Source organism: Centruroides vittatus, unplaced genomic scaffold, assembly GCF_030686945.1.
Source record: "Centruroides vittatus isolate TY-2023 unplaced genomic scaffold, ASM3068694v2 contig_549, whole genome shotgun sequence".
NCBI classification, from domain to species: domain Eukaryota; kingdom Metazoa; phylum Arthropoda; class Arachnida; order Scorpiones; family Buthidae; genus Centruroides; species Centruroides vittatus.
Window position 1 is genome coordinate 5,618,333 of NW_027122325.1, and position 23,527 is coordinate 5,641,859.

A 23,527-nucleotide genomic window follows, 5' to 3' on the forward strand; every position below is an offset into this window, starting at 1 on the left:
GCCCGCCGTTGATCTAGTCTGCTTATGATTCACATAATCGGGCGAGGGTGGCCGAATATCTAGCAGGCGGCTAACAGCCCACAACCGCTCCGGGATATAAAGTCGCGTACTCTTTACGCGTGTGTCGCTTCTACCGGCTAAACCGTGACGTTGGTGCTCTGTAAAGCGCATGCGCCAATGCCTATAATCTGGCTGCTTGGAAGTTGACAGGTAGGCGGCTAACAGCTCAGAACCGGTCCGGGTTATAAAGTTGGACTCCGTACGCGTGTGTCGCTTCTACCAGCTAAACCGGGTGAGGTTGGTGCTCTGTAAACCTGCATGTGCTAATGCCTATATAATCTGGCTGATTAGAAACTGACCCGGTTTCGACATTCCTTCCGCCACCGAATTATTCGAATATACAATAGCAATCTTATCGTTTTTTTTTCACATGTAGTATAGAAATTTGTAAAAGATACATAATGCAGTTATAATAAAATATTAATTTTAATTAATTCAAAGTACGTTAAAATATGAAAATTTATATTTTATAAAATACAAGGGAAGGTCATTGGAAGGTGGAATCGGCGCTTCCATCGCTTCCAATGACGGCACGCCACTGATACCACACACATATATATATATATATATAATATTTATATGTATACACATGCTTTCTATTAACTTCTCTGTCTGTCCAGATAAAATAATTCAATTTTAATCAACTTCCCAACTAAATATTAAGATTATGTACTTTCGTCTGTACTGATACTACTGACTGACGGCCGGATGACCGAGCTGCTAAGGTTTTTTTTGTAACTCTTTCCGCCCTGACGGCACTATGAGGATCTATTTTAGCAAGCCCATTATGTGTTCGACTAGACCCAACCCGCAATGGGGTGGCCGGGTGGTGAGGGACAGTGCCCGACATATCCGGACGGACCAACCCCGAAAAATTCTTGGGGATTTTTCGACTCATTCGGATTCGATCCCGGGTCCCCCAGAGCTTTAGGCTGCCACCTTGACCGCTCGGCCATCCGGCCGTCTAGCAGCTAAGGTAAGAGCCTACCGCTCTAGGAAACCTGGGATGTACAGTACAATCCAGAAGTCGATCCCAGGTCCTCCAGAGCCAAGTCGAAAATCCCAGAAATTTTTTGAGGAGGACCCATTCCTCACCATCCGGTCACCCCATTATGGGCCTGGCCGAATCCATAATGGATTAGCTAAAACAATATTTTTAGTGCCCAAGGACTGGAAAGAGCCCTGAAAAGATTCCTACCGACTAGACCTCAGATTCATGGGAATATTGCTGTATTAAGACAATAGCACATTTTGATTCCGGAATAGAACGATAAATTAAAATTAATTAAAATTTAATTTTCTTCATTATTAAGGGGAAAGGAAAATACTACATATGAAAATTTTTAGCGCCCTCTATGAATTTTTTCAATAAACATTACGCAATTTGTTTTTGCCGCCAAAATATATCGTTAGACACACGTGACTAGTTTTAACAACATCTGCAGCAATTAACACATTTTGACATATTTAAAAATGAGTGCAAATATCGAAAGTAAGTCTCCTGTTGTGTTTCTGACACGTACAGAAACTTTTAGCGCCTGCCATAGATTGAATAGGTAAGTAATCTTCATTTATATGTAATTTTAAATCAGTTGTAATGTTATAATCATAATCGAAAGTAGTAAAAGAAAATAAAATGTTAATTTAATAAACCTGTTGAAGACTAGCCTTGCAATCAAATTACGAAGCGAGTTGTAGAAGGTAAATGTTTTCCTGTTATAACGTTATTGTCATCACAGTTTGGTATTAAACAGTAATGAAACTATAAATATTAATTATAATATATATATTTTATGCTGTAGTATAATAAATTAAATATTAGATATTCTGTTAAAAGTGAGTAAAAGAATTAGACCTTGGGAATGATAAAAATATTATAAGATAATACATCTCTAGACTTTAAATTAAGAGATATTTACATTTAAGTCTAGCATTGACAGAAGAAGAAAATCGGAAATTATATGGAAAATGCAACAATTTAAATGGTCATGGACATAATTATAAAGGTAAATACTTAATATATAGTAATTTTATTATATTTTTATCTTTATATTAAATGTTAGATTTGTGAAATTATTTTCTTGTTTTTTAATTATATAATTTTATAATTTATTACAGTGGAAGTTACAGTAAAAGGAAAGGTAATTAATTATATTAATTGTACATTATTAAAAACTTAACACATACTCTTTCTTATTGGTAATAAATTTTAAATTATAATTTAAATAAACATTTAATTAATTTTTAAAATAAGATATTTATCAATAATAATAACCATAGATTATTTTTAGATATTTAGTTAAAGGTTTGTAAAGATTTGTTTCAATCCACTTTTATTTTAAGTAGCATATATTATTTTAATTTCACATATAATTGATTTTAACAATTAAAGTTTTAAAAAATATTTGATTGAAGATTGTTTATATGCCTCGTTTGTTTAATATAATTAAGAAATGTTAAATGATAGCATAAATTATTGATTAAAAATTGTTTCAGGGCTCTGGAGTTAGTACAAAAAAGCTTCAACTCAGACTGATTCTTTTATTTATACGTCAATGTACGGAATAAATGATAAATATTACTAATTACATAGTTTTTGTACATAGAATGCTTTCAGTTGATATAATATATTTCATCACTGTCAACGTGAATCATCAGGCTAGTTTCTAGATCTATAACCTGTTAGTCTAAAAGCTATAGTTATGCTATTGTGACTTTATTTATTAAAGAAATTACAAACATTCAGTAAACTTAAAGCTTATAAAAAAGATAAAACATAGAAAATAAAAACAGTGAGATTATATTTTTATTAAAATGATATAAAGTAATAGGATATAACAGAAAGAAATTACAAAAGAAAATCTGGAACCTCTTTCCCTACCAGTTTTCTTCCTTTTTTCAGATTAAAGTATTATTTGAATATAAAATATAACCTGAAAAATAGATTAATCAAGTTTGCTTCTGTGAAATAAGAAATTTTAACATAAATTTAAAATTGTATTGTAAATAATCATTAGGAGTCATAGACAATCCATTTTTATCAACTCCAACTCTGACTGCAGTAGTTCAAGAATTGGTTTTGACTTTAACTCTGACTCTATAGCACTGATATCTGTGATAATTTTACTAGTTAGAGCTAAATTTGGCAAATAACTTTTAAAAGTTTCTGTTTTAATAAAAAAAAAATATATATTTATACACTATATATAAGGGGTGGCCAACTTTTGTGCACATAAGATCTACTTTTTATCGTAAAAATGTGTCGCGATCGACTTGTTGTCATAGGCATAGTCTAAGTGGGGAGGGGGAAGTGTGAAATACATACTATGTTTATACACTGTTTCAGTACGAAGTGCACTCACTGCTTGTGAGTCAAGTCATAACTGCATGCACACAGTTGCGTTCGGTTACAAATATAATACATTAAGTCAAGACATCGCTAGCGATCGACCAAAATTGGCTTGGCGATCGACTTGTTGGCCACCCCTGCTATATATAATTCAGTTAACTCAATTAACAAAAATATTTTTTCATGTAGGTTGATAAAATAACTGGAATGGTTATGAATTTAGCTGATTTGAAAAACTACATGAATGTAAGTATTTAAAATACAAAGCTCAAAATTTTAATTAAAGTATTTAGCTTTCTATATTTAATATACAGTATTAGCCCAAATTTAAGTCAATCCTGAAAATAAGTTGTGTGCCAATTTTGGAATCTTTATTTTCTGAAAAATTAGAACTTTAATATAAATTAACTTATTATTATTATTAATTTTACTTGCATGCGGAAACATTAGCAATTTACATTAAAAAAAAATTTGGAAAGCCATTGAAACAATACTTTATCAGAACTTTCATTGTCATCATGCTGTTTCCTGTTTTATTGTAATCATTACTGATTCCTGTTTTATGTCATTATGACCTTTAGCCTTCCTGAATATTACATTATCCAAGTTGTGTAGGTGAATAGGGTATAACACAACATTTCTTAAGCCCTTTACATAATAGTGTCTTCACAAATAATCTTTTGTAATTCAACTGTTATTCTACAAGAATATATGGAATTTTTGTTACTTTCTATCTATGCTATCATGAAAATTAGCTATGTTCAATTACATTTCTTTCCTTTCAAAATTATGTTAGTTAGAAATAAAAATTTTTTTGAATTTGTATTTAGAAATATATGAAAATCAATCAACAAAAATAAATTTTTGATTGTTCTCAGTAATTTTTACAAATCACATTTAAATCACACTTAATCAATCAGAAAATTGTATTCAAATTGACTTTTTTGACATATTTCTCAAATGAATATTCTTATCATCATCATCATCATAATGTACTGGTTAAAAAGTATGCAATTATATTTTTAAGCTAAACATTATAGTAATAATCAATGTAAAATCTTCAAAAAAGTGAGTACTAAAACTTTGTTTTATAATGCTATAAATATTATTTATAGTATGAAATGTGTTTATTTTATTTCTGAAAATAAAAAGAAAATGGTAATTTTGTAATATTTCATAAACTTAATGAAAACAAGACTAATATTTCTTGAAACATCTAAAATAAAACATAAAATAAAAAAAAAAATCTTGCATGCCTTCCACATATTGCCTTTATAAAGTAGAAAGAAGTTTTAAGAAATATTATTTTTTGGCTGGAAAAAATAAATTTTGAATAGAAAAGTAAATTTAAAATATTGATTATTAACCCGTTTTTTTAATGAATTTTCCTATTGAATATAAGTGTGTTACATACCATATTTTATGGACTATAAGACGCACCTTAATTTTGGAGGCAATTTTTCAAAGAAAAAAGTCTTATAGTCCGTAAAATACGGTAATTGCTATTATATATTTGTAATCAAAACACGTGAAAAGTGTGTATGCCAGATTAAACCTTGATTAAGGCAAAATTAATTAAATTATTAGTTATTAAATTAATGATTGAGATATGATTATGTCCTGTATATATTACAACTGAATTTTAACTATTACAAAATTTAATTGTTGATAAATTTATTAAATTATATAATGATTTACATAAAATTAACCTAATAATTTTGTAGATATATGAATTTGATAATATAATTTAATTTTGTTTATATTGTTTAAAGCTCTATCATCACCGATCATTCCAAAACTGTTCTTCAAGTTTATTTGAATTTTCAAAGCTTTTGTAATGCATTTGATATGTAAGATTAAATAAATAATTTAGTCTTTTACTTTTTATAAAATATTTTAATAATAATTTATTCATTTTTATTATTATGTTAGCTCTTATCTTTGGGTCAAGGCCAGAAATTTTGTTGTTTAGAAAGTCATTTCTTCTCTTCAAGCAATGCAATGTTCTTTTGCAAAAATTTAAAAAATAAAATTAGAAAAAAACTATTATTGTGATGGTGATATAATTATAAAGTTCAGTTGAAATTGGTGTTGTGTTAGACCAAAGTCAAATCATTAAATACTAAAAATAGTTATGTTGATATACTATTAGTCAAGAACTTTTTGAACACAGATATATATTCTATGTTATGTTTATTATTTATTATTGTTGTTTTCTGTAGCATAATAATAATTACTAAGGTAAATATTATTATGCTACAGAAAATATTATTACAGTACTTAAAAGTCTGGAAATATTAAATCTTAATAATATTTACTAAGGTAAATATTATGAAAGCATAAAATTTTTAACACTTCTATTTTATACTTTCATGTTTTTGAAAGACAAACTAATCTTACACCAGGTTGTTTTTATTAAGCACTATATATTACTATATCACATTTTTTAAAAAGAAAAACAGTTATGAGAAAGTGTTAAAATTCTGTAAGAAGCTCTCACTCCATATTTTTGCAGAATAACTTCATATTGTCCATAAGCAGAAGAAAGAAAATAACCTCTTTATCAAAAGAAAGCTTTTGCACTCTTTTCTTCTATAATATAACAAAATCTTTTATTTTAGAAGACTAAATTCTAAAATAAATTTTTATTTTTAATTAATGCAATTCTTAAAAGGAAAAAATAAGTGCAGTAAAACCTGTTCAAAATGGAATATTAATAAAACAGAAACCTACCAAACTGGAAAAAATATTCAGTACCAACAATGGATTTACACAGGTTTCACTGTACTAACATTTTTAAAAATAGTTGTGGAATATTCCATATGAAGCTTTATAACAAATAAATGTAAAAACTTTCAATTAAATGTTTTTTTAATACTTGTCTTAAACCATAGGACTGATTTAAATAAAAGTTGTTAGTTTCTGTATCTCAAATTTATACTACTGTATATTACTGCACATATTAAGGGCATGCCATGCTCTTATATGTAAAAATTACTTTTTTACAGTTTGAAGCATAAGTTTTTCTTTGCTTATAAGAGCATTCTCTAATATATTTCAGCATATTTTGACACTGCATTGCTGTGTAAATGTAAATATAATGATAAAGTAACTATCTAGTGACATCTTTGTAAGAACCATTATTAAAAGAAAAAGCCAAATAAAAAAAAATTTTCCGATACTATGAAAATTTCTTTTTAAATAAAGGATCATTTTAACAACTGCTACTTTACAACTGATTAATATAAGACAAAAATAAACACTGCAAAATCTAACAAACCTATCAAAAAATGAGAAAATTATACACAAAGGCCAAATGTTTCTGCCTGTGTTAAATGGGCATTGTTGGGCAACAAACTGCTGAGAACAGACTGGGGATTGCTGAACACGTGTAGGGGGAAAGGGGTGTATGATGTAAGAAGAGAGGAGGGGATATATATTTTGTAGAAAGACTTCCAGGCAGTGGGGAAGGAGTCAACATCCTGATAATTTATGGCTGTGTGATCTTTTTAAGTTATTTGTGGAATGTAGTGTTGACTTTGTCCCATATATAAGAGCTTGTTCCTATACAAGGTCTGCTCAAAAGTAAGTGTACTGATTTTTTATTTCAAAATATACAAGAGTTACATCAAACTACAAACAATATCCTTCAAAGTATGACCATTCCAAGGTCACACAGTGGTTCCAAAATTTTTCCCACAGGTTGTAGCAGTATTTGAAGTCATTTTCTGTAAGGGAGTTTAGTGTGTCAGTTCAACTTTTTGATGTTTTCCACTATCCCAAAATGATGACTTTTCAACTTTGATATTATCTTAGGGAATAGATAGAAGTCGCATGGAATTAGGTCTGGACTGTAGGGAGGTTGTGGGCATGTGGGGATTTTTTCTTGGCCAAAAACTCTTGAATTGATAGCTCTGTGTGAGCAGGCACATTAGTGTGGTGCAGCACCCAATCTTCTGCAATGTCCCTGCAGATTTGCTTGACCTATTTTCAAAGTCATTCCAAAACATCTTTGTAGAAGGCCTGATTAATTGTCTGTCCTAAAGGTAAAAATTCTTTGTGCACAATTCCACGGCTATGAAAAAATAAAATAAAATAAGCATCGTCTTTACCCTGGATCTTTGTGCCATCTAAACACCATGTTTCTTGATAAAGTGGCATCTCCATAAGCTTTGGTTAAATCTGCAAATGTCTTGGTTGCAGATTTCTTGAGTTTCACACAAAACATGATAGTGTAACATCATTTGAGATTTTTCTCTATTTCAAACATAACAATGTGTTAAAACTATATCTTACACAAACAAAAATTGTGCACAGTTGACTTAACTGATCAACTTGAAACAGGTCTAGATATGTGGCTAAAATATCTAGCAAGGCAAAAATACCAATTAATGATGTGTTAAGCTGCACAGTCATTAAATAAAAAATCAGTACATTTACTTTAGGGTCAGACCATGTACTTGCATATAAGAACATGCTCGCATATAAGAACATGCTCACATATAAGGACATACTTTTATATGCACAGAAATATAGTATAGATCTAATACTTTCTATTTATGTAATGTGTAAATCATTTATTACATGAATCAAAATAGTTCAGAAAATGGAGAGAAATCCATAAAATATCAAAAGTATTTAAATAAATTCTCAATTTTTTAAAATATCAATAGATTGAATTTGAGTTGATTATATGTAATAATCAAATTTTCAGTTTTTTTTTTTTCTTTTAGAATAAATTATTTTATCTGTTTGTTTTATAATTATAGATATTTTAAAATGATAGTTTTTAGATAATACTTATTCTTTAATGATTATTAGTTTTGTGTTAAAATTTATAATTTAGATATTGTTACCAAATTTTTATTCTAGATCAGTTAATTAAATAATACTTAATTATAATTTAATTTTAAATAAAATTTTATTTATAGATAGCAATTATGGATATATTAGATCATAAAAATCTGGATCAAGACATACCATATTTCAAAAATAAAGTCAGGTAAATAATTAACTTTTTTTAAATTTTAAATAAACTTTCAAATACAGAAAACTGAATTATCCATATCATCAGGGTCCTTATTCAGATACATTATAATACAGGAAATTTTCTAACTAATGAATTTAGAGGATCAATATTTTCAGTGTTTGATGTAGGGAGAATTTACCATACATATGGAGAATAACAACAAATGATCAGTTATGACTTGAAGTATAAAATGCATTTAGAAATAAACTTGCCTAATAAAGTGTGAGAAAAGCTGAAAATATATGACACTTAATTTCTTTGCACCTGTTGCAAATTATTTATAATACAGTCAAACCTGTTTTTATGCAGTCTTTTTTTGTGCGATTTTTTATTTGCGATATTTTTTTGTGCGGTATAGTTGGCGACTAGTCTCGTGCGATTTGTCATGTCTCACGTTGACTTATTATAGCTAAATAAACTTATTATAGCATAAATGAACTTATTATAGTAATATTATTGCATGAATATGCGAAAAATGAAATAATTAATTTTTTAAGTCAACAAAACACCACCTGGACAAAAATATGTAAAACAGACGATAGACGAGATGATGCAGTCAAGTGCTGACATCTGTTGTCAATAAATTCTATTTCGTACGGTTTTGAGTTATTTTCTATGTGAGACTTTTTTTATGCGGTCCCTATTCACCGCATAAAAAAAATTTTTTTTAATTGTGTTGCGAAAACTGTTTTTTATAGCCACTCGTGAAGTTTCGTGCGATTTTTTTTATGCGTTTTTTTTATGCGGTCCCTATCCACCGCATAAAAACAGGTTTGACTGTAATGCCACAGGCTGTCATACTAATGGCAGTGTTACTAGAAATCGACCAAGGCTCATGCAAATGCTTATCAAATAGTGGCAAAAACCACTGTTTTGTTGCAAAGAAAAGCTAAGTCTAAACCTTCAGCTTTTAATTTTAATAGACATTACCTTTTAATGTCAAAAATCAGTAGATAGAGGATAAAAAGTTGAGAATAAATGTTTTTAATAAGAAAAAGTTGTGACATTGATGTAAAAACTGCTGCAAATTTTATTCAAAATTAGCTTAAGTTTTAAGCTTCAAGTTTTAAGGGGGGTTGAATTTTATTGGATGTCCAAAGAGGGGAAGGGGTTACAGAAACTTGAACAAACTGGGCAAGAGGGGGAGAGGAATAAAAATTCAAGAAAAATGCAGACATAATTTATGGACAGCCCCTTAAATTTATAACATGTTAAACATTAACATATGTATAAAACACATTTTTTGCTGTGTCATTTGTTAATGGAAAAATTGTTGGTGAATCTTGAATCAGAATATCACTCATCAATTATATGGGTAATTTTATTCTCATAAGTGTTTATATTTTTATTTTCAGCACAACAGAGAATTTAGCAGTATATATTTGGAATTCTTTATCCAAATATATTTCATCTGATATGTTATATTCTGTAACAATACATGAAACAGATAAAAATGTTGTATGTTTTAAAGGTGAATTTGAAAAATAATAATTGACCTTAATTATAAAATGGAGAAAACACTGAGATCAGCATTATATGTATAACTTTTTATCGCAAGCACTTTCGACAAAACTATAGTTGTTATCATCATGCGAATATGGAAATTTACTAAAAATTAAACGGAAATAATCCAATAAAGAACAGAACGCTTAAAATTTAAATGGTTAGCACATTTGTCATACAGACAAAGCAAAGTGAAGGTGAATATCCCATATTACAACTACACAAATGAAAACGTGCCTAACACAGTGCATAAAATCCTACAACAGGGACCTAAGTACGTTCCCTCTGCCAATACCAACCTTTCCCAGTTGATCTCGGCCATGTTAGCAGCACTCAAGTCTTGCCAGACGGCCACTACATATCCACGCTATGACAAAACAAGGATCTGGTAAGCCCAATGGCTTTGTGGACTACCAAACAGTAGAACACTTCCTTACCAGAGCTAACTTGAGACTTTTAATCTCTGACAAAGACAGGATGTTTGTGTTGTGCAGAGAAAACGACTTTCTCCTCAGGGCCAATGAATTTCTAACACAATTGTATTTCCCAGTGATGAGTGAGGACCCTACACCAACGATCTTACAGCAGGCAAGGAGAATCATAGCCCTACCAGGTGTTTCCTCAACTCTAACTGGGTCCCTTGATCCCCCTCCAACGTTGCATGTCCCAGGTTGTTCTTTGAACCAAAAATGGATAAGGCAAACTGGCCGTTACGTCTGCTTGTAAACAAAAAGTCTCATCCTACTTACTTTTTAGAAAAAGCACTTGCTAAATTCCTTTGTGCATTAGTTCCAGACTCTCCATACATTAATCCCTCATCTGTAATTGCTAAATCCCCCATTGCTTCAAGCATTGGTGCCCTACAGCCAGACACCTACACCTTCTACAAACTAGATGTAATATCTTTATATCCTTCAGTGCCCATCTTTGAGGCTGTAGTGCTTGCCAGTTATCTGCTCCTAAAAAAGGGCTTTAACATCCAACAGGTTCTTGATATACGTGATGCGCTCACCTTCGTCACTGAGCATAATTATTTCCGTATCAATCAGAAAACCTATTTACAAAAGCAACGGGTCCCTATGGGTTCCCCTTTATCCACTATCCTAGCAGAATTCATTATGAGAGAGAGTGAGCACAGAACATTCAATTCCCCGCTTGCCATCCACTACCTGCAGATGTATTTGCGTTATGTTGATGATATTCTCATAGCATGGGAAGACACAGATGAGATGTTTCTCACCTTTATGCAGCAATTCTCAAGTATATATCCTTCCATCAATTTTACTTGGGAGAAAGAAAATGACACTGCAATAACATTCTTAGATTTGCACATATGTAAATCTCCTGAAGGACCACAATTCTCAGTTCACTACAAATCTAACATAGCACCACACATTATCCCAGCAGAGGCCTTTCAGCCTTCACGATATGTTAATGCCGCCATTGCCGCCCTCATCAGAAGGGCTTTCTTACTATCATCTTTGCAAGTGCTGGTAAACATTGAATTAGACAACATCAGTTTGGTGGTACACACTGCTGGTTTTTCATGTGCTAAATTTACACATGTGCTCAATATGGTAAAAAAAATCACTATTTCCAAGCACTACGCTATGCAGTAAGAGGGAATTTTCTGTGGTCCAAACATCGTTACCATACCTTGGACCTCTTTCTGTATGCATTTGCCATATTTTCAAGCAGCGTAACCTTGTCTTACTACTATCCCCACTTCCAAACCTATGCAAGCTTATTTGCAATGATAGGGACAAGTTTTCTACTCTTGGAAATCGGGGGTCTATGCTGTTCCACTGGAGAATCTTGCAACGGGAGTAAACATAAGGTATATTGGGGCCACTATTAGAATGCTTGCCAGCTGCCTTGTGGAGCACCAAAAGGATGTTGTGAGGGGTAGGCACACCACAGAACTTACAAAAAAGGTACTTGAGCAGGGTTACAACCTGCTATGGTCTCAATCAATTATGCTCAAGAGCTGTAAAAATTGGAAACTCGTTTTTATATGGGAATCTCTTCTTACTATCACCTTGGATACATGCTATACTTCTACCCTTGACCTGCCCAGTGTATGGGTCACGCTGTACAAGTGATTAAGCAACTATTAGCTTCCTCCAGTATACGTATAGTGTGAGCCTGGATCCACGCATGCATTGCTTTGCATATCACGGAGTTTACTACTCGTTCAATTTCAAACACATTTGAATATTTGTTACGTGTTCTTAATGGTTTTGAAAAAGTTTGGTTAATGTTACCTATGATTCCAAGATGGCGGCGCTTCTGGTCGCCATCTTGGATTGGTCTGGAGACTGCACATTTAACGCTATTTTGTTCGGAGATCACGTGTCTCCAAAAATATAATAAACTAAGATTAAATACTGAAAAAAAAAAAATACTCACTTTAACATTTATTTTTTTTTTTGATCGTAGTTTTCTTCGAGTTTTTTGATTCATCATCGCTTGTGGCTGGTCTTTTCCTCCTTGTAATGGTTGATTCTTTATCACTTCTAGACGAAACTTTCTTTGATTTCAGAGGCAATGGTGTTTCCTTTTCCTTTGATCCTTTAACACTTTTAGACAAGATTCTCTTTGATTTCAGAGGGAATATTGTTACCGTTTCATTTTCTACTTTCCTGGGTTTTTTTTTTTTTTTTGCAATATTTGGTACAGTTGCAGAAAGGACAGTCTCTGGCTCTGGCTCTATCCATTTTGGTGTTGTTGCAGCACCAGGATAAATCATAGTCAGGTGTTTTGCAAATATTTGAAATCTTTCCCCTGGAGTTTTTTCAGGCTATTTCATAAATACATAAAAGAGGTACATACATATATGAGTCTGATAAGTCTGTATTATAATGCTTCGAAAGATGTTTTTTATTTTTAAGATACCCCCATAGCCATTCAATATTTTGCATGTGACATCCAGTTTTGGGATTAATGAAATTTTTTGAATGATTAACAGTTTTGTGCTCGATAATTAAACCTTCGATTTCATCAATGTGATTATAACCTTTCCATTCATCTGTTGTTACGATACTACCAGAATTTACATATTTATATACTACCCAATTTAACGTGGTTTCCAACTTATCATTGACCTGGCAAATAAAGCAGTTTTTATCGTCACGGCATATTCTGCCGACAACCCATTTTGTTGATTTCAATATATGACCTTTTTCATATTTCCTTTTACATATGATGGTTTCATCAATTTCAACTGTTTTGTTTGGGCCTCCAATTTTAAATGAAGTTATGTTTTGCAAAGCTATAAGCATCACTAATCTTATATGGTTTGTCCAATTGACACTGGCCTTTTTTGATATACCTGCAGCAATGGCTGAATTTGTAGCAGTGCATTCTAGGCAAAGATAATGCCAGATAAAGGAAAGTATACAGCCCCATGAAATATTGGCAAATTTACTCTTAAACGTACCTTTGTACGCTGAAAACGTACTTCCACATTTACTGCATCTTAAAAAGCAAAATTTTCGGTTGCGTCAATAATATAATTTGCATTTTATTCCACTTGAATTGCATATTGACTGAGTATGTTGAATTCCAAGTTTTACTGCAAACTTAAATGCATTATCAATATCATTTCCTAATCCTAAATCTTCGTATTCATTTTCCATTAGTTTAAAAAAAATACGGGTTGTACTGTACATCTTGACCCAAAATTCGTCCACCTCAAGACCTGCAAAACTCATTGCAACGGTATCAGTTAAAAACTAAGTAAATTAAAATTTAAAATTTTAGTCAAGAATTAAATAAAACTTCTCTAACCCATTTTTACAGTTAAAATATTTACCTTTAATACTTTGTTAGAAAATAATTTTTTGAAAAAAAGTTACAATATTTCCTCTACACATTCACACAACACTGTTGAATTTGACTGACTACAAGTTAATTTGCATAATTCCATGGAAAAGCTCCCTCTATTGTCAGTATAGTTTACGACTCTGTTTTGATATTTCTGGAAGAGCCGCCATCTTGGAACCATGGGTAACATTAACCAAAAGTTTTAATTTAAATTTTAAGCGTTCTGTTCTTCATCGGATTATTTCCGTTTAATTTTTAGTAAATTTCCGTATTCGCCTGATGACGACGACAATAGGTTCGTCGAAAGTGCTAGCAATAAAAAAACATACATATAACGCCGATCTTAGTGTTTTCTCCATTTTATTATACAGTATTTGGCATGAAAATCATCCCATTGACCTTAATTATAAAATGTTAAGGATTGTAATGGATTAAGTAAGATATGTGCATTTAAATTATAAATATAAATAAATTTTGAATATATTGAGTAATATCAAAGATTATATATATAAATTTGTTTTTTATATGAAGTGCACTTGTTATTTTTGTGATGAAAAATTCTATGTATATTTATTGTAATATTGTTGAAATAAAGTAATTATTGAATTATGTTGTTGATAAATATGTTGAAATAATTATTTATTAAATTTGTCATTTAATATTGATTTAATTAATTAGTTTATTTATTTTATACTCTGAAAAAAAGGAATTAGAGGAAATTTATGGAGGTCAAATTCTATTTTTCATTGATTATTTTAATATATGTCGAACTCTGCAAATTCACCATTAAACTTTAGCTTTATAACATTAGGTAATATATAATTGTTACCTACACATTACAAAATTTTGATAAAATTTCTATTTCTTCATCTCAAATGAATCTACAAAAAGTTTATCAGAATCTTTTCATATAAAAGTGACAATTATAAATCATGATTCAGACTACCTGTCCAATGTTATATCTCAAAGAATTAAAAATAAAATTGAATGGTGAAAGATATGTTATTAAAATACAAAACGAATTCAAAAAGCAAAAAATTAATGTCACTTCTTAAGAATTTTGATTCTTTAAATAATTTTAATAATAGTGTTTTACTACTAGATTTTATCCATCTGTCTATATCTATAATTAACATAATTATTAAAGCCAATAACAAAATAGTAAAATTAATGATAGAATAATAAATGTAAAATGAAATTCAAATCTCTCAATATAAGAAAATGTTTAATAATGTTTAAAATAATTGTAAAACAAAAATAAAACAAAAGGGCAGATTAAACTTCAGCAATATTTGTTATAACATACATGATAAATATAAATTGTTGATTGATTAATTTATATACTTTATTTTAAAAAGTGTATTGTTTATGAAATATGTTCATTTGAAAGCTTATATTTCTGAAAAAGACATGAAAATCATTAGTCTGCATTATGAAATTTAAAAATAGTTACACTTTTCATAACATTAAAATTTAAAATGTTTATTATTGAAATACAAAATAATAACAAGAATCTTCTTACAAAATAATTAAATTAATACTGTATGTACAGTACAAATAAATTCCAAAAGTTTTAAAAAACTCATTACTTTAATTAAGAGATAATAGCTTTAAGAATTATGATTAATTATGCTTATCTTCCAAAGTACAGTATGTTATTAACTTTGATTAATAGTAAAATGTATTTTTTTTAAATAATTTTGATTATTAATGTTTCTTAATATTACATGAAGATTAAATAGGATTAGAAATATTTTTTTTTATGCAAGACAATTTGATTAAAATAAAAAGACAATAATAAATCATTATTAATTAATCAATGATATATTCACATACAATACTCAATTTTTGAAATTTTGTAGTTTGATAAAAATGAACTAAAAAAATATTTTTCAATTAAATGAACTTTATGTACAATTATTCTTTTAACATTAATAATAAATTTTATGCAGAAATAAAAAAAATTTTTGAAAAAATATTGGTTTTAAATTAGATCATTTCTGAGCTAATTTATTTTAAATTATTATTATTATAATAGCCGTTTCTAGCCCGATAATTCGGGTTTGGTTGGTGTATTGCTTTAAATATTTTAACTTTGGAATTATGAGATAAATATCATATAATATAAACTTGAAGTTTGATAACTAACTTCTTACCAATCATTAACTTTATAACTTTTAATCTGATAACAGAAATTTAATAAGAAATTATAATTATACAAATCATTCTTAACATGTTTTTGCAAAAGCTTTTTAATAATTATAGTTATATTATTTTGTCAAGTTGAAACATATTTGATTGATATGCATTTATCTTTTTTTGTTAAATAATAATGAAAAGTGAATTCATTAACTATTGGGATTATGTAGAATTTAATATTAAAGGATTTATCGGAAGTATTTTTAGTTTGTCTTACAATGAAACCTTTTTCTTACATTTATAAAATAACTGTTTGCAAAGTAATAAATATAAATTTATATCTTATTTATTTAATGTTTTAGTATTTAATTGCTTTTATACATAACATTCTTAAGCAGTTTTTGTCTGCTTAAGAATGTTATTTTTTACTATATTTATTGTTATAGCTTTTCTCTCTGGAGTTTTTGTTCGGAGGGAAATAATTCTTTGCTCCTTGAAGCACATTTGTAATAAATTAATGAATATCATGTGTCCTCAATTTTAAAATGTACCAGAAGTTTGAAATCAAATATCAAAAATTTTTTATGGAGCCTAAAATCTTGTTAAGTAACAACAAATTACAAAAACAATAGAAATGTTATGAGACAGGTAATGTTTGGTAGCTCTATTTCCCTGTTTCTCTGATGCTGCATAATGACGTCTTCTTGCAGGAATTTTAAATATTGAAAAGGAATTTAATCTATAAACACACATACCAAAAAGCTTATTTGAACTGAAGTGAGCAATATATTCAAAATATCTACTATTGGTGCATAATGACCACTTGGTCTACTTGCGATGACTGCTCACTGTTATTTTGGACTATGAATGTAAGGTGACATTGATTCTAAGGCACATCTCTAATTCAAACAAGAAAAAATGGTTTAAAAAAAGCATCTAGATTAAAGAAATTGTTAGAGCTGTGTTGTCAAAACTTTATTTTATTTGAAGAAATAATGATACAATTTCTTCTTATAATAATCAAATAAAATACATAAATATATATACAGTAAGACCCTGCTTAACATGGGGATGCGTTCCTAGATGACAAAGTGCTAAGCAAAACAGCATTAAGCAAGGTCATTTTAACATAGAGTAAATAGGGATAGGTGAACACGTGACCAAAAATAAACAGATTTTACTTTAATTTCAAGTAATTTTTATATTAATTTGCATAATATACATAAACATATGCACACAAAAATGTAAAGTTTATTTTTTGTGATGAAAGTCCTGACTTTTCTGAAATTTTTTTTTCTTTTGCAATAAAGTCATAAAGTTTCATTTGTCGCTTTTTCTTTCCCTAAGAAAATATCGGTAGCAGAAGATCTCATCCAAAACTCCTTGTTTTGCCTTTCAAAATCTGGATCATTCACTACAGTTTGATCAACGATTTTGGTTATCGTTACCAAACTTTTACTAAGGAAATCTGTAGAGAAATTTTTTGGGTTCTTTGTTTTCAGAATCTCTATTTTCCAGTTCTACATGAATTCCTCGTTCTGCCAGTTCTTGAAGGTTATCGTTGGTAAGACTCTCACCAGAAATCTGCAGTAAATCTTCAATATCCTGCTCATCTACATCTCCTAGTCCTGCTGTATCGATTAGGTTGACAATTTGGTCAACCTAACGATACGGCGATAGGCTCTTCTTGTCGAGAATTCTTGGATAACTTCAGCCATAACTTCTTCCACACTCTGTTCATGCATTTATCAGTTAATTCATGCCAAGCGAAGTCAATATTTCCTATGGCATCCATGATGATATATTTTTCCAAAATTGCACCAAACATAGATTTAAAGAAAGTACACCTTTTTGCCACCTTTTTCTGATTGGTTTGTGTTTGTAAATAATCGTATTATGTACAAATCAATGAAATGCCGTGATAATTAAAATTGACATAAATTTTATATGTATGATTTAATATACATACATTAGTGCATACAATACAATACTTATATAATATTGTATACAACAATGTTTGAATTTTATTTATTATCTAGTATTAATCTATTCACACTTCAATTAAATCTTTTACCAATTTGTAATGTCATGGCATTGCAAATTGCTAAAAGACTATATTACTCATTGGCATTTAACATGTAAATTTATTAATTAAAAAGTGAAATTTGAAGTGTCACTATAATTATAATATAATATAATTTCCTTCGCTTTTATGGTTGCCATAGTTATAGTCTATAGAGTTATAAAAATCGAATAATATCCCATTAATTTCTTTATCCTGAGAATAATAACAACTTGTCCTTGGAAAATTACTTTTTACAGTATACTACGAAAAATAATTTTGTTTGTATGCAAGGGCGTCGCCAGCCAATGGGCCAGGGGGGCAAGATGATATAAATTGATAGAGGATATGAATTGTATATAGGTAAAATAAAAACGATTCATAAATTTTAAGAAGCTTAAGAAGATTATTTTAATTAAAACATAATCTTGGGTTTTTCACGCGGGAATTATAAATCGGGCAATAAATGACTTAGCATTTAAATAATTTTTTTCGCATGTCTAGGGAGGGGCAACTGCCCCTCTGCCCCCCTCTGGCGACACCCTTGTTTGTATGCCATCACTTGCCTATTGATTAGTGACAGAATAAATAGTATTTATGATATAGATAAATTTAGATGGTAAATTTTAAGTATTGATTTTTATTTGTAAAAATATTAATGCAATTTATAATGTATTATTGATACTTTGCTTGTCAGCATCAAATATAATATAATATTCAATTAACGTGTTAAATTTTGTAAAGTTTCAAGAATGACAACTAATTATATTAATCAATTTTAACATTATTCCAATTTTAAAACAAAAATACATCATCATTTTCATTAAAATTTATATGCTCTCTTACAATGACATTATGTTTTAATAATTTGACAAGATAATAATAGATCATTGTATAAAATATATTAAAGTGCATTGTCATCTTAAGTTGATAAATTTTAATGAAACATAATGTAGTTTTTCAGTTAAAACATTATTAGAAATACATTTATTTTTAAATGAAATAGCAGTTTATATAAATTTGTTATAAAACATTAATTATAAATTTCCAGCAATACTTTTATTCAAAATGTATCCATATTTTCAATATGGTCAACTTTACTTAAGAGAACTCCCTCAGGTTCACTACATTATGCTCCCTTATCTGGACTGCTCTCTTATCCAAAGTAACAAGATCACCAGGCAGTTGTTAACAGTATTCATTTCTCTTCATTTTTTCGTCTTAGGAGCTCTACATAACTTATAATACATTTGGAAATGTTAAAATTCATAATCACATATTTTTACTGTATATCATTAATCTATTATTTTATCAAATAATCAGTAAATACAATATTATACCAGTCATATTACTTACTTCCCAGAAATACAGTAGAATGTCTAGCTGAAAGATATGGACATCCTTCCTCCAAAATTTCTGAATGCTTTCTAATGGAATGTATGGTATAAAGAAACAATTATATTACCACAAAATGAAATCATGTGACCTCCAAAATCTGTTTGCTAATTATTTCTTGCCTTGTTTCCTTGGAAATAGAAGTAGTATCTTACCTGCATGTGCATTGAAATTTAATTTCAATAACAATGTTATCACAATGTTCATGTTGTGAATCTAATGACGTGAGGTGATCTCGATGCCACTAACTTCTGAATCAGTAGTCCCATCATTGATTGGTCCAGCTGTCAACTTTCTTTAACACAGGAAATATATGGAGTTGACTGTCTGTCTCTCCCTAATCTGTGCCTGGCTCTTGCTGAGTAGCTTGTTTGGCAATCAGAGCAAATATGGCATTAAAAATTTTGTTTGAGAAGTGAGGCATTTGGAACCTGAGGTTTGACTGCGTATGTCATCTGTGCTGTTTGTTCAGATAAATTTTATGACACCTTTTTAATATGTAATTACTTTTCAAATGTATTCAATAAAACATGTTCATTATGATTTTGTAATAAATCTAATACAAATACGTCACATTAACCTTGTATAGCTTTGCAGATATTTAGAACATAACACTAACGTTATTGACCCGTTTCTAGGATCATCTTCAGGTGTTCTTATGTTGAAAACGTTAGTATTATGTTCTAAATATTATCTGCAAAGCTATACAAGATTATTGCGACATATTTGTATTTATTATCGTTTTGTTGGATGGATGTAATAAATCTTTTATTATTTACTGTTTAAATTAACTGTTCATGTATTAGAAAACTGATCAATAAAAGATTTCACCAAATCTCTATATAATGTATACCATAAACTACAGACTTCTGTTGTCATGTGTCCTGGGCAGTTAATGTAGCATAAGATTAAAGATAAATCTTTCTAAATCTTCCTTAGAATAGTGCTCTATTATGCAGACTGCTCCCTTACTAGTGCTCTGTAAGGTGAACTCAACTATATAATTGGTAAAATATGATCATTATACCTATTAAAATTTCTTTATCTTGAACAAATACTTCAATTTAAGCTAATTATTATTATTATTATTTTTCTGAGAGTTCTGATATTTTTGTAGATATAGTAAAGGAAAAACCTATGAAATACTTTGTTAAGAACTGGTTGTGTTCTGTGTTTGTTTAAATCTGTTTATTCTTATAAAAGATTTTAGAAAAAAATTATGTTTATAAACACTTGAGTCTGCACTTTTTTCATTTTTAATTCTATCCTGTGAGCACTAAGAGAGTTCTTTTTAATAATATCTATGTGGGTTTAGCCAGGTTCAGGCTCAAGTACAGACTGGATGATGAGAGATGGAGGACTGACATATCCAGGGCAAAACACTCATGAAAAATTTCTGAGGGTTGCTTACCCAGATTTGATCCCAAGTTTCCCAGAGAAGTAAGTTGACACTTTACCACTTCAGCCATCTAATTATTAAAAGTTTGTTTGTATTTAGGAACAAATGAGTAGAACAAGGACAATTGCTGTAGCAAAACTACAGAAACCAGAAATTTAGTTTAAATAAATTAATTAGTCTGATTTTCTACAAACTACAAAATTAAAAAATGAAAACTGAAATGGTCAACCTTGTATGAATTTATGGAAATCCTAACTGAAACAGGAAAATGGCTACTCCTGGAAATGAGCTACTCTCAAGGAATGTGAAGGTATCAGAGTCCCTTGTATTCACAATGGATTCTGACCATCTGAACTTTTGTTCCAAAGTTCTTTTGTAGATATAAACTTTAGAAGGTTTAATAAATACTAAAACACTGGTTTAATAAGTACTAAAACTTTAGCCCAAAATGCAGTCATGTTTTTACTCATTGCTTGTACAAGTTTGCTAGTACTGGTAATCCTTTCTTTTCTAATATTCTTTCTGTATGACAAAATCCTGATTTCAGTTTTTTGCTGTAACACCTACATATTCAAACTTTTCTTTATTTCTAGTAATAAAAATAATAGGAATTTTAAAAATTCAACATTTGTAGAATATTAACCTTCCTTACCATCATAATTTATATGGTAAGGAATGTGAATCCCACCTTATTATAAAAGTTGAAAGGTAGGGTTTCTTTTAAAAGCTAGACACTAACATTAATTTTTGTAGCTGTTATTTTAAAAGATATATAGGTAAAATTTTTATGAAATGAATTGGAACAACGAGTTGGAAACAGAGGCAGCTCTAGTTCTAGAAAACTGGTAAATACTTTCTCATAAAAAATTTTCTATTAAATATCTAAATGAATTGGCTTTCAAAATATGCCTGACGTTTCCAATCAATAGAATGTCATATTCTATTTTTTATATCTAATTAACAGCTTCATAAAATTATTCTTTACCTGTTCAACAAGAACATTGACAATGTTGACTGCTAAAAGACATTTCATAAGAACATAAATGTAAAAACTTAAATGTAAATGTTTTATCCATAAAAATTTTTAGTTCCAAACAAAGCATTTTGTGAGTTTTAAGTTCCGAGGAGTATACTTACCTAAGAAGTAAAATAAGGGAAAAAAGTCAATGAAAGAAATTTTATCAAATTGATTTCAAAAATGATTAAAAACTAAAATCATTACTCATTAAATCTAACAGATGAAATTATTTTTAACTACATCTTTAGAAATGATTTTATGGTTTAGTGAAGTATAATATATTTATCTGAATATTTTTTCTCTTTTGAAAAGATGGAATATTAAATTAATTATAAATTCAGAGCTTAATAATTTATGGAGAATATGTCATCCTACAAGTTCTTGCATAATTTAACAAAATCATTTTAATTTAAAATTTAAAGAGAATTAAATATGCAAGATTATTTATTATGCATTTCTGAAAAAGCTTTATGATATTTGAAGATATTTCTAAATTGTTTTTATTTCAAAAGTTTGATTTTATTTTATCAAGTCAATTTTTTTTATCAAAATAATAGAAAATATGTTATTTTTACTAAGCTATTTATACTTAATAAAATTTCCAAACTTGGATAATATTGATTGAATACTACTTGAAAAATGAGATTAGAGATATCTAAAAATTGGATGTAAGTACTAATACTAATTCCAAAAAACAAAAATCCAGTAAAAATTGAAAGTTTATTTCACTAAATATGATCAATCAAAAAAATGGCTTCACTAGTAATTGTTAGTGAAACCATCTCTGATGATCTCTTGAGATGGTTAAGGAATATTGTGTTGCTGTTGAGGTCCATCTACAGTACTATCCTAGAATATATACATGAAGCTGAATGCATATCCACTTCTCAAGGTTTTTTGGAAAAGATCCAATCTAGGATCCTGAGACTCACTAAAATACACTTGGTTGGTATTCTATTCATGCAAAGGATCACACGCTCTACCGTCTCCTACATCACACATCTTTGTTTGCTAAGATCCACAAGGAAAGCTGGGAGCCTTGACCAGTTGGGGATAAGTCTGTCTCTCCTTTGATTTATGTCGAGAATTCTTAAATCAATTTATTGTGGTCGATCTCCACATGTAATCATTGGTCCAGAACCTTTACTTTGAAGATTATGTAACATTACTATGCAGGGGCAAGTTTACTTCATGGTATGTGATTTTCAATTGCTTTTTCCATCAGTCAAGATTGAACAAGTGGCTATAGGTCATATAGCCACTGCCTATGGTTATTGCCTGAAGTTTATTAAGACCATGATACATTGTAGGTGACAGTCCTACAGAGCTTACCATCATTGCTTCTGGAATTCATTTGAGTGTGATAAAGTTGCATGTGGTATCTACAAGGAAATAGCAGATCTCTCTAACTTTAGAATTGCATAAAAATGGAGCCAAGCTCTATTGCCTTCTCCTTACTCAGAAATGATGAATATACTACTAATATAGGACACTACAAGGAGTCTACTCCATTCTTTTACAGGATGAGAGTGGATCACCAGTATGAATATGTTGGGGCAGCATGCAGACCTTTGAGCACTAGGATCACATCATGACACACTTAGAAAGAGCTTATGTACTGTACAATTTCCATGACAGTCTTTGCTTGTGACAATGATGATGTAGATGTGCTTTATCAAGACACATCATGTCTTTGGTCTGGCATATCTGGAAATTTATAAAGCTATCAAAAAAGGGACTGCAATTAA

General features: G+C 29.5%; 2 protein-coding genes across 2 annotated transcripts; both read left to right on the top strand.

The window, feature by feature from the left end:
- Positions 1-1,420: 1,420 nt before the first annotated feature.
- Positions 1,421-14,388, top strand: pr (6-pyruvoyl tetrahydrobiopterin synthase purple). The gene is made up of 7 exons (XM_067274544.1): positions 1,421-1,616; positions 1,987-2,066; positions 2,179-2,201; positions 3,599-3,655; positions 8,341-8,411; positions 9,794-9,934; positions 14,166-14,388. Exons 1-6 carry the CDS (start codon positions 1,534-1,536, stop codon positions 9,924-9,926), a joined length of 447 nt encoding a protein of 148 aa, XP_067130645.1. The 5' UTR covers positions 1,421-1,533; the 3' UTR covers positions 9,927-9,934; positions 14,166-14,388.
- Positions 10,064-12,337, top strand: LOC136978743 (uncharacterized). Its single transcript, XM_067274543.1, has 2 exons — positions 10,064-10,480; positions 10,555-12,337. Exon 2 carries the CDS (start codon positions 10,631-10,633, stop codon positions 11,558-11,560), a length of 930 nt encoding a protein of 309 aa, XP_067130644.1. The 5' UTR covers positions 10,064-10,480; positions 10,555-10,630; the 3' UTR covers positions 11,561-12,337.
- Positions 14,389-23,527: the final 9,139 nt, after the last annotated feature.